Source organism: Heptranchias perlo, chromosome 10 (genome assembly GCF_035084215.1).
Source record: "Heptranchias perlo isolate sHepPer1 chromosome 10, sHepPer1.hap1, whole genome shotgun sequence".
NCBI classification, from domain to species: Eukaryota; Metazoa; Chordata; class Chondrichthyes; order Hexanchiformes; family Hexanchidae; genus Heptranchias; species Heptranchias perlo.
In genome coordinates this window covers 42,478,596-42,491,018 of record NC_090334.1, presented here as the reverse complement: position 1 = coordinate 42,491,018, position 12,423 = coordinate 42,478,596, and the positions used below count along the sequence as shown (strand labels likewise).

General features: G+C 40.0%; 1 protein-coding gene across 9 annotated transcripts in view; it reads left to right on the top strand.

Moving 5' to 3' along the window:
- Positions 1–12,423, top strand: part of arid4a (AT-rich interactive domain 4A) — a 96,550-nt gene that overhangs the window by 63,088 nt on the left and 21,039 nt on the right. For all 9 annotated transcript variants that reach the window (XM_067991545.1, XM_067991540.1, XM_067991541.1 and 6 more), the window contains 3 exons: positions 5,340–5,556; positions 8,588–8,859; positions 9,825–10,118. In XM_067991545.1, the coding sequence (XP_067847646.1) occupies positions 5,340–5,556; positions 8,588–8,859; positions 9,825–10,118 (783 nt within the window). The remainder of the gene's footprint in view (positions 1–5,339; positions 5,557–8,587; positions 8,860–9,824; positions 10,119–12,423) is intronic.

Here is a 12,423-nt window from a genome sequence, read left to right as displayed (position 1 = left end):
AACCTTTATGTAACAGCTTGCTGCTGGTTGACCTGAGAGTCTCTGGCCTATCTATCTATCTGATGGCTTCAGACGGCCATCCCAATTTGAACATGGCCAGCTGAGAAATACTTTTTTTAAAAGAAAAAAATTGAGAGGAAATTTTAATATTTGTCTGTTATTTTAATTGTATGGTTTAGCCCCTCTTGGGTAATTGACCAGGTATGAGGTCTGTTTCTGGGACTTTGTGCATCTTAACAAGCTGGGCCATTTTCTGTGAGTAAACCTATTTTTAACCCCAAATATATCATGATAGAAAGAAGCCCGTACTATGACATATCACAGACTCAATCGCTTTATTTTTGTCATGGGGAACTCTTGTCTGTTTTGATTGGTGTGTGGGTTGTTGTAATATCGTATCTTTACACTCTTCCGTGCTGAAAAGCTACATGTGCCTTGGTATTATCATTATATTTGGCATGGTCAGTAGCATTTCAGGACTCCCAACGGGAATTGGCAGCGGAATACATGGTCCATCGTTTGCGGCTCATTACCACAGTCGCACATCACTGAGTTACTGCCATTGCAACCCCATTACTTTTGAATGACCAGTGCCATTACATAGCTGGTTGAGGTATTGTCAGATTCGCCACAGTTCAGAAGTTCCAGCTGGGAGATGCTCCTCGGGTTTGATATCCTGACGATGTGGCTTATTCTATAGATGTGTTCTCCAGGAGAAAGTTTCACACTGGAGTTGAGAGGGTTGGCAGAGTGCAGGAAGCTGCATCTCGACTTCCATCTACTCTTAGCAGGATGGTGCTGGAACAATGGATGGTGAGGATCATTAGATTATCTGTTCCTTTTGACTGGCTATGGCTGCTCTTCTTATGTATGGAGGTGCAGTACCTGACAGTAGGTAAAGATCATCTACCTTGGTAAATTTAAGGCAGCCAGTAATGCAACTGCAGCAGGTTTAAGAACTGAGCTTAATTTATTTGCATGGGCAGAACGTTGCCATACAGGGCAAGCATATTCGGCAGTAGAAAAACAGACCTCTAGTTCTGATAGTGTTTGGATCGGTGTCCCACTTTGAGTTAGTCAGATTATATAGGATGTTATTCCCAGGTCCAATTTGAGCTTTGTTCTTGACTATGTATTCCTTGTAACTCAAAAGTGTCACCTATTGTCACACCAAGATAGACATGGTTGAAACAGTGATCATAATTTGGGCAAAAGGATTCTCTTGCTCAGTAATAAGTGGTTCATTGTTTGAAAAGCTTATCTTTCTCAAGATCCTGCTGTCCATTACTGGCTAAGTATTTGATGTGCTGATATCAAATAATCAACAGGGAACAAGAAAGGAAAACAACTGAAGACAAGCCATAAGCATTTGTGACATATACTCGAATTGGGATTTTTCCATTTGCAATTTCAGCACCCTTGCATCATGTTTTTTTTACTCACCAAAACCTAAATTCTAAGTCTCATTCTTTCCTGTTTCCCACATTTATGGTGTTCCTGATGCTTGTGTTGTCTCCTTTGGATCACCTGTGACTAAAAATATAATTACCCCCTCCACAACACCAAATCCTCAAAATGAAACCTATTCTCAACATGTCCGGTTATCACCCTGTTTCCAATCTTCCCTTTCTTTCTAAAGTCCTGGAATGTGCCGTTGCCTCTCATTTATCCTTCCATGTTTGAAGTCCTCTAATCAGGTTCCCACCCCATCAAGGGGACTGAAATTGCACTGATAATTTTTGTCACTTAAACCCAAATCCATATCTTTAACACTATCCCTCCTCCACCACTGTTGTCTTTTTGCTATCTTCAACACTGCTGCCCACTCCATCCTCTCCACAGTCCACCTTTTGTGCCACTGTTTTTTTCCTGATTCCATCCTTGCCTATCAGTTTGTTGATACTAGATCACTTCTCTTGTGCTGCACTGTCACCTGCGTTGTACTTAATCGCTGCATCCTTGGCCCCTCTCCTGATCATCATTTGCCCTTCAGTGGCATAATTCAAAAACATGTGGTCAACTTCTACCTGTACTCCAATGGCAGTTGGCTCTACCTTTGCACCTCCTATGTCAAGCCCATGGCTGTCACCCCTTTCTCCAACTGCCTAAATGGCATCAAGACCTGGATGAGCCTTAGTTTCCTTCAAGTTAACATCAGCAAAATTAATGCCATCCTCTTCAACTAACCACTTATGAGCTTTTGGTCTTGATTACAGTAATGTCCTGGACTGCCACCTAAGTCTCAGGCTAAATCTACTGGTACAAACCTAGATATACTGTTAGGCCCTGAGCTCTGTTTCCTACCCTGCATCTGATCTGTACAACTCTTTTCTTTCACCTCTAGAAGATTACCTGCCTCCACCCTGACCTTTCCCGTTCTGCCACTGAAACCCGATTCCCCATCTTTATCATCTCGGGGCTGGATTTCCCTAATGCTCTTGCTGCTGGTGTTCTTGCCTTCACGTTTCATAAACTAAAAGCAAATCCAAAATGCTGTGGTTTTGTGCTCAGCTGCACCAAGACCCCAGTTTTCACTTGGCTCCCCAGTGAATCATCAACAACTTGCATTTATTCAGCACCTTTTAACATAGAAAAGCATTCCTAGGCAATTCACAGAGGCATATGGAAAACTGACATCAAACCATAAAAGAGGCCAGAAGGATGGCCAAAATCTTGGTCAAAGAAGTGGGTTTTAAGGAGAGTCTGAAAGGACGAGAGAGAGAGGTACAAGGGGTTTAGGGAGGGAATTTAGAAAGTGGAACCTAGGCAATGGAAGGCATGGTGCCAGTGGTGGGATGAAGGAAGGGGGATGCACAAGAGCTGAGAGTCAGAGGAATGGAGTATGGGGTGCACAATAAGGCTGGAGGGGGTTACAAAGATAGGGAGGGCCAGGGAAAAATTTAAACACAAGGATGAACGTTTTAAATTTGAGGTGTTGGGGGAGCCAATGTAAGCCAGTGAGAACTAGTGTGATGGGCGAGTGTGACTTTGGGATTGGATACAGGCAGTTTTGGATGAGCTGAAGTTTACAGAGGGTGAAGGACGGGCGGCCAGCCAGGAGAGCATTGGAGTAATTGAGTCTGGAGGTGACCAGTGTATGAAAGAGGGTTTCAGCGACAAATGGGCTGAGGTGGGCTTTGGAGGCAGTTCAGAGAAGGTTCATTCACTGATTCCTATGATGAGGGAGTTATCTTATGAGGAAAAGTTCGACATGTTGGGCCTGTATACACTGGAGTTTAGAAGAATGAGAGGTGATCTTATTGAAACATATAAGATCCTGAGGGGACTAGAAGGGGTAGATGCTGAGAGGATGTTTCCCCTTGTGGGTGAGACTAGAACTAAGGGCCACAGTTTTAAAAATAAGGGGTCTCCCATTTAAGATGGAGATGATAAATTTTTTCTCTGAAGGTCGTGGGTCTGTGGAACTCCCTTCCCCAGAGAGCGGTGGAGGCAGGATCATTGAATATTTTTAAGGCTGAGTTAGATAGATTCCTGATTAACAAGGGAGTCAAAGGTTACAGTAGGTAGACGGGAAAGTAGGGTTGAGATTGCAATCAGATCAGCCATGATCTTATCAAATGGCAGAGCAGGCTTGAGGGGCCGAATGGCCTACTCCTGCTCTTAATTCATGTTTGTATGAGATGGCGTCGTTAGAGGTGAAAGTAGGCTGTCTTTGTAATGGAGAGGATATGAGTTGGGCAGCACAGTTCAAGGTTGAAAGGATGTTGAAGTTGTAAACGATTCTGCCTGACTGTGGCTGGGGAGGATGGAATCAGTTGCAACGATTCAGAGTTTATGCCAGGGACCAAGGATGATGGCTTCGGTCTTCCCTTCGTTTATTTGGAGGAAATTACGACTTATCCAAGACTGGATGTTAGAAAGGCACTCTGACAGCACTGAGGCAGTGGAGGGGTCGAGAGGGGCAGTGGAGCTGTGTGTCATTGGCATATATGTGAAACCTGATGTTGCCAAGGATGATATTGCCAAGGGATAGCCCGTGGATGAGGAAGAGGAGGAGGCCAAGGGAAGATCGTTGGGATCTCTGGAAGAGAAGCCATTGGTAGAGATGCTTTGCTACAATTGGATAGATAAGAGTTGAACCAAGCAAGGGCAATCTCACAGTTGGACAATGGAGAAGTGGCATTGGAGGAGGATCTTGTGATCAACTGTGGTGAAAGCTGCAGGGAGATTGAGGAGGACGAGGACAGATAATGCACCATAATCAGTCACTGAGAATGCGGTTCATGACTTTGGTTAGTCGTTTGGTGCTGTGAGAAGGACGGAAACCTGATTGGAGGGATTCAAACAGCTTCAAGTTTCTCATCTTCACCTTAAAATTTCTCCATGGCATTGCCCCTCCATATCTTTGTGATCTCCCCCAATCATATGGTCCTGCACATACCCTCCACTCTTTTCTCACCAGCTTAGTTGTCGTTCCTCCGTTCTACCATTAATTTAAATGGTTAGAAAATAATGTGCAGTGTTGCCCAAAATTGCAAGCAGGTGAGATCCCTTGCTGGGAACATAAAATTGGAAAATTACCCCATAAGTTGCTGAAGAAATTAAGTAAAATCCAATCTATGATTATTATGTGTTCACATTTCAAACAAATTAAAACAATGAAATATGACTGTCTAAGACATTGGGATCAGCATGATAAAATTAGCGTTAATAGCTAACTATCCTATCCTGGAACTCTTCAACCAGAAAACCAGCTGATCTAATCGGACCAAATTATAGGATCTTCTGCTGTATTCCATCAGATCCAGGCCTACCCCAGTATCAGTCTAGTTCCCTGAAGCTGTTGCAGTATTTTGGTCAAAGGTACCATTTCTTACTCTGAATCTGCTGCCCATTGTTCTGAATTCCACCATAATTTGCTGCAACCTTTCAAATAACAATATTAAAAAAAAATTCCAGATTTGCTGGTTTTTAAAAGCTCTTGTGGATATTTTAAAAACTACAAATCTAGGAAAATTTGTGTGAATGTTCATTCTCCAAAAGCGCCTGGCTGCAAAACATAAACTTCTGATGATCACCTTGTTTTACTGAGATTAATATCACAAAATCATAGCACTAAATGTGTACTTCAGTATAATTGTGTAGCTCGAAGAAGCTTGGTGACTGAATGAGAGTTGCTTTGATGAGGCCAAAATTGTCATGCAAATCTAGCTGAGATGATACTGTGGTTGGTTTTCTTTGTCATTATGAAATATTTTGGGCAATAATCTTGATTTCCTGCCCGTCAATTTCATTTGTTCGTATATTCGAATCTAGTTATAGTCAATGGTTTTTAACATCAGATCTGTGCTTTTTCTTTCTCTTTCTCCCCATCCTAGGTACTTGTATGGCTTTGAGGAATACTGTCGTGCAGCTGATCTTCGCTTCAGGAGCATTCACCACATGGAACCTAAAGATAAACCAGTAGAGAAGGATGAAGAGAATGGGGCATGTGATCCAAAGAAAGCATCTACAACTTTAGATGATGAAGCGGATTTTGAGAAAAGTGATGACACTGAAAATGACAAAGAAGAAAAAGAAATGAGATCTCCAAGAGTAAGTAGTTCTCCAGCTTGAAACTAATTGCAGCGGTACTGATCGAACATTGTGAGGGTAAAACTATGAATTTTCTGTACAACTTTCTGAGCAGCAACAAAGTGCACTACTTCAGAGTCATTATCATCCGAGTGTAGAGCTGCTTTCTCGAGTACAAATCACAACAGTGTTAGATCTCGGCAATATTTTACATTGTGCCTGTGATTGTATATTTAATTAATTATATTGTTGTGAATTGTGTGAGATATCTTTGTGACCCAAACTCCAAATTAAATCTGTGATCAGGAAAACAGTTGATCAGTATGGACAGAGGATTGAAATTCAGAGTAGAATTTCTGAAGCGTTTTAGGTAGTACAAACCATCTTGTGGTAACTACTTTAAAGACGGTGAGCCCCATTTGTTTAGATGGATTCTGTAGTGCCTGATATAATAATTACCTCCAATAAAAATCGCAATTTAGAATTATTTTGATCTTTTTACATACAAAAGTGAGAAATGTGCTAAATTGAAATGGTCACAATATTTTTGTTCCGTCCTTTTTGTAACTTGTAACCTTGTACATCTTGATCAGAACCGTAGTCATGATGTGGAGATGCCGGTGATGGACTGGGGTTGACAATTGTAAACAATTTTACAACACCAAGTTATAGTCCAGCAATTTTATTTTAAATTAAATTCACAAGCTTGTGAATTTAAAATAAAATTGCTGGACTATAACTTGGTGTTGTAAAATTGTTTACAATTGATCAGAACCAGCAGCTATGAGCAAAGTTGAATTTCCATTACTGGTGAATAATATTTGCACCATGATTTATGGTGATTCTGTTTTAGCAGAAATATGTTTTCTAGTGATAGTGCAATATTTCCACACTGCTTAAAAAAAATTGGGTCGGGGAGGAAAAAGCTGCTCAACAAATGGAAGAATTTTTTTTAATTCCTGGGGAGAGGGCTCTTCAGCATCACCTAGTGGCTGGATCAAGAACAGTATGCTGGGGACCCAAAAAATGATTGCCTTCTAATAAGAATGATGCATGGCACAGAGTGGATTTCCCAATTTTCTACCTTCCTATCCTGATAATGCTCACACTTTCTTGGATGCAGTTCCACAGACACCAGTGGCTCTCTATGGTCTTGCTGAGTTGGCAGTTCTTCATGCGTGAGCATTGTGTGTTGGAAGGCAATTTCACCATGGAGGCATCATAGTTGAAACTCATCCTTTTCTCATGTACCATCCTTAACTGCATAATCCAACAGGAGTCATGGGGGTTAGCAATTGAGAGAGGGAGCCCTGATATTTTTTTTGTTATTTTGACCACCCTAACCCTGGGGTTCAGAGATCAATTGTAGCTCCCAACTAATTCCTTACGCAACTCCAGACAGATTGGGAATTTAACCTGAAACCTTCTGGTCTAATCCCTGGGCTAGAGAGAGGGAGAAACAAAAAAAAGTCAGTCAATGCTCCCTCTCCCGATTGCTGTCCAGTAACTTCTGTTGGAATACATGCTTGTGGATGCTACTGGAATACTGTGCCTTTACCCACTGGGTTATTGGAGGAGCTCTGGCACAGGGTAAATGTAAATAGGGAATGAATCATCAAAACCTGCAGAATGCACTAATTGCAGCAAAATAATTGCTAATTTATCTTATTTTTCTTTTTCTGTGTTTACATTTGTCATGTTATTGAGTTTTAAAATTCATTTCAACAATTTTAAACTGGCTAATCGTTGTAAGTATTTGTAAATAAATTGGCACAATCCAAATGTATCAGCAGTTTCTGGAGGAGACTGTATCTGAAGTAGTTATATCCCAATGTGGTAATCGCACACTGGCAGCCCTGAGAGAATGCACGTTTGTTTATATCTGTTAAAGTTTCAGAATGGGTTAGGAAACTATGACATACATATTGCACAGTTTGGTAAGTACATTAGATAAAATTAAGTGGAAATATACTTTTGAAGGAGGGCATTACAAATCAAAGCAAGATGGTATGCAATACAAGTATTAGAATTTTCCAAAAGATGTGCGAAAAGAATAACCAGTCTGTAGCGCCTCTCTTTAATTGGCTGTTGCTGTCAACTAGTTTGCAATAATGGTCCGCAGTACTGCAAATTAAAAGATGCAAAGGAACGAATGATGCCGTAAAATGTCACAAGCAGTTATTCATTTGTTTCTCTTTTTTTAATAGAAAGATTAAGGTGGATACTTTTGCACAAATTCTTAGAAATTCAGTTCATTTAATCCTTGGGTTAGCAAATAGATTTTTTTGAAGTAAATTACATCAGTTTTAATTTGGGGAGACAACATTGAGATGTGTACTATAGTTGGTTATTGACCAAGTTTTTGGTTTTCAGATACCCTCTTTAAACTGTGCATCTATGTTTCACATGTCTGTTTGCATATCTGTGCTTGTTGTTGAAACAGCAGGACAACTAACTTGATTTTTTGCATCTGCCAGAGACTCACAACTTCAGGTGACTGCTCTTTGAATCAACTCCTGGGAGATAACAAATGCCCATAAGTTTCATCTATTTTTGTAAAGCTTCCATGCATCTTTATCCAATATTATTCATCTAACAACAATATGTATGATGTGTTTTATATGGAATTTAATATGGGCTCATAGTAAATGTACTTTTGCAATGTGCTCTTAATATTCTGCCACATTGTTCCCAAACAATATTGACCATTATGTAACCCAATTCCTTGCTCACATGCCTTGTGAGGATTTAAAATCATTTTCAAATGCTTAACACTTACTGGCTTAACTTTGTAATAGTTTTTGCATATTGTTAAACACAAGGACTGATGGAACATAATTGATAATCAGGATGCATATTTCAATAATACTTAACTGCATCAGTTGGATAAAGGAAATTCTTAACATTGTCACAAAATTGTCTTGATTGAGGAGCTTTATTATCCAGACTTCTGTTGAAATGATCAAGCAAGGAATAGAAATTTGAATATTTTTGTTTACTATATTGCAGTTTTAATTATGAGCTTAAGTTTAAATAAAGTACCCGTCTCTAGGGTCGGAGGAGAAATGCAACAACTGCCAAAAAAGAAGTCAAAGAAATAAAAAAAGAAGAAAAGGTGAACGAGGAAAATAATAAAGAAAATAAAGAGGCTAAGGAGGACACCAAGAAACAGGAGAAGGAAACTGACACAGGACAGCAGAAAAATGCATCCACACCCAAAAACAGAGCAGAGAAAAATAAGAAAGACGAGTTTGAAAAAGATTCTGAGGAAGAGGAGGAAAATGATGAAGACAGGGAACAGGACTATGAGGATAGACAAAAAAAGTATGTACTTCTTTAAATATTCTGTTGCTTGAATGTATATGCCGGTAATGACTTTTGCACATGACTTGTAAATCAAAAGGCATGTATGATATACAAAAGAGCATCAGTGTAACAAGATACATTTATTGAAATGCACTTGGGACACAGTGGTGCTAAAGAGAATTTATGGGTTGTTTATGTGTTTGCAAAGCATAAAATAGTTATGTTGCTTGAATTTCCGTGCATCTGATTGGATACCCTTGCTCAGAGTAACTGGAAATGGATATGGTTTTTTATCTATTAAAGGCAAAATTTGAATGATTAGAAAACAAAGAAAGAACTTGGATTTTTTTTTACTGCCTTTCACTTTGTCAGGGTATCCCTAAATATTTCATAGACCATGAATTTCTCTTGTTATGCAGGCAAATGTGAGACAGCTAGGTCCCATAAAAGGGAGAGATAAATGACCAGTAAATCTGTTTTGGTGGTGAGGGATGAATGTTTGTTAGGACACAAACATTATACTGGGGGAGACTCAGTATTGTATGGAGAATATCATTAAAATGGAAAAGGTAGCAGGAATTTTTTTTTAAAAAAGTACTTCACTTTTTATTTAAGAAATACTCATCAGGTATTTGAACAACACTCTCAAATAGGGGTCTCCCTCTCTGGCTTTTCTGGCAAAGTCAATTCTTTTAGATGGGGTCATAGGATAATGATCAGGAGTGAGGAAAATTGACGTTCTCCCCCTTTCCTTTCCCTGCACCCTGGCTGAGAACTGTTAAATCAGAAGAGACCATGGATCAAACCTGGGCCCTTTGTGATCTGCATGGCTCAGTACCAAATTGTGTGGTGCATTTATTCACGCAGCCATTGAGGAGCACCACAACCAAACTTTTCTTAGAGTATTTAAAAAAAATGTGTTTTATCTCTTATTTTTATTATTCAGTCTGTTTTTTCTCTTGCTGGCTTTTCTCATTAAAAAGGGAAGAGGAGGAGGAAGATGATGATGATGAGGAGGAGGAGGAGGAGGAGGAGGAGGAGGAGGAGGAGGAAGAAGAAGAAGAAGAAGTGGAGGAAGAGGAGGAGGAAGAAGAAGAAGAAGAAGAAGAGGAGGAGGAGGAAGATGATGAATTTGAACGATTCCCTTCTGGAACCAAGGTTAAAGTAAAATACGGACGTGGGAAAAATCAAAAAATCTATGAAGCCAATATTAGAAATTCTGAAGTTGACGATGGAGAGGTTGTCTATTTAGTACATTACTATGGTTGGAATACAAGGTAAGAGAAAGTAGACTTTACAAATTGTTGCAATTATTTTAATCCCTTCATTTATTTCTGTTTGGCTATGGTAGTTTGGATTTTAAAATGGCTTCAAAGCACTAACTTGTTTGTACAAAGTAACAGCCATCAGAATTGCAGTTCCTAAAATGTAGTATTGTTTGTTTACTTTTTAATAAGAAGTTGTATACTTCATTACACCTCAAGACTTTTTTTAAAACTTTGACCTGCCTGTCATTGCACTGCTACTGTGTTAATTTGCAGTTTAATGCAGATATTGGCCTGGAATTCCCTGAAAAGGCTTGACTAGCAAGTTATGCTGAAATTTACACCGATCTTCCCATCAGCAAGTTACACAGAAATTTCCTGAGTATCTCCGCGCACGCTAGAACGTAAAAAACGCGTAATGCAAATGAAAATCGGCGTAAACGATCATGGCCCAAGGAAAGCGCCAAACTTATACAATAGACCTTCTTTAAGTCCCTCTTTATGCATGAAAATTAAACTGTGAAACCATCAAATCGGGCACTACATGTTTAAGAAAATGCAATCGTGGAAGTGTTCCAATTTTTAATGCAAATCATTCTGATGCCATAAAGATGCAGAAAATACACTGTAGGTCTCAGTGAGGAGAAATAAAAATAAATTGCCAAAAAACACCAAAAATAGGATTTTGGGTCCTATTAGGTGCAAAATTATAGCCTGTTCAGAATTGACGTAAATTCAGGAAAGTCGTGTGAGCTGAACTTTTCCATAGGGAAGGAGTGATATTAATGCGCGGCAGAAGGTTTCAGTGGAGGTTTTGCGGAATTGGCATGAAAGATGGAGGAAATTGTGGTGTATGTCACTTATGTCCAGATGGTTTCCATCCCAGGGTTTTAAAGGAAGTAGGTGAGCAGATTGCAGATGCCCTAACTATAATCTTTCAAAGTTCTCTAGATTCAGGAACTGTCCCTCTAGATTGGAAAATTGCACATGTCACTCCGCTTTTTAAGAAAGGAGAAAGAGGGAAACTGGGGAATTATAGACCAGTTAGCCTAACATCTGTTGTGGGGAAATTGCTGGAGTCTATAATTAAGGATAGGGTGACTGAACACCTCGAGAATTTTCAGTTAATCAGGGAGAGCCAGCATGGATTTGTGAAAGGTAGGTCGTGCCTGACAAACCTGATTGAATTTTTTGAAGAGGTGACTAAAGTAGTGGACAGGGGAATGTCAATGGATGTTATTTATATGGACTTCCAGAAGGCATTTGATAAGGTCCCACATAAGAGACTGTTAGCTAAGTTAGAAGTCCATGGAATCGAGGGAAAAGTACGGACTTGGTTAGGAAATTGGCTGAGCGAAAGGTGACAGAGAGTAGGGACAATGGGTAAGTATTCACATTGGCAGGATGTGACTAATGGAGTCCCGCAGGGATCTGTCTTGGGGCCTCAATTATTCACAATATTTATTAACGACTTAGATGAAGGCATAGAAAGCCTCATATCTAAGTTTGCCGATGACACAAAGATTGGTGGCATTGTAAGCAGTGTAGATGAAAACATAACATTACAAAGGGATATTGATAGATTAGGTGAATGGGCAAAACTGTGGCAAATGGAATTCAATGCAGACAAATGTGAGGTCATCCACTTTGGATCAAAAAAGGATAGAACAGGGTACTTTCTAAATGGTAAAAAGTTAAAAGCAGTGGATGTCCAAAGGGACTTAGGGGTTCAGGTACATAGATCATTGAAGTGTCATGAACAGGTGCAGAAAATAATCAAGAAGGCTAATGGAATGCTGGCCTTTATATCTGGAGGACTAGAGTACAAGGGGGCAGAAGTTATGCTGCAGCTATACAAAACCCTGGTTAGACCGCACCTGGAGTACTGTGAGCAGTTCTGGGCACCGCACCTTCGGAAGGACATACTGGCCTTGGAGGGAGTGCAGCATAGGTTTACTAGAATGATACCTGGACTTCAAGGGTTAAGTTACGAGGAGAGATTACACAAATTGGGGTTGTATTCTCTGGAGTTTAGAAGGTTAAGGGGTGATCTGATCGAAGTTTATAAGATATTAAGGGGAACAGATAGGGTGGATAGAGAGAAACTATTTCCGCTGGTTGGGGATTCTAGGAGTAGGGGGCACAGTCTAAAAATTAGAGCCAGACCTTTCAGGAGTGAGATTAGAAAACATTTCTACACACAAAGGTATTAAGGGATATGGGCCAAAGGCAGGTATATGGAGCTAGATCACAGATCAGCCATGATCTTATCAAATGGCGGAGCAGGCACGAGGGGCTGAATGGCCTACTCCTGTTC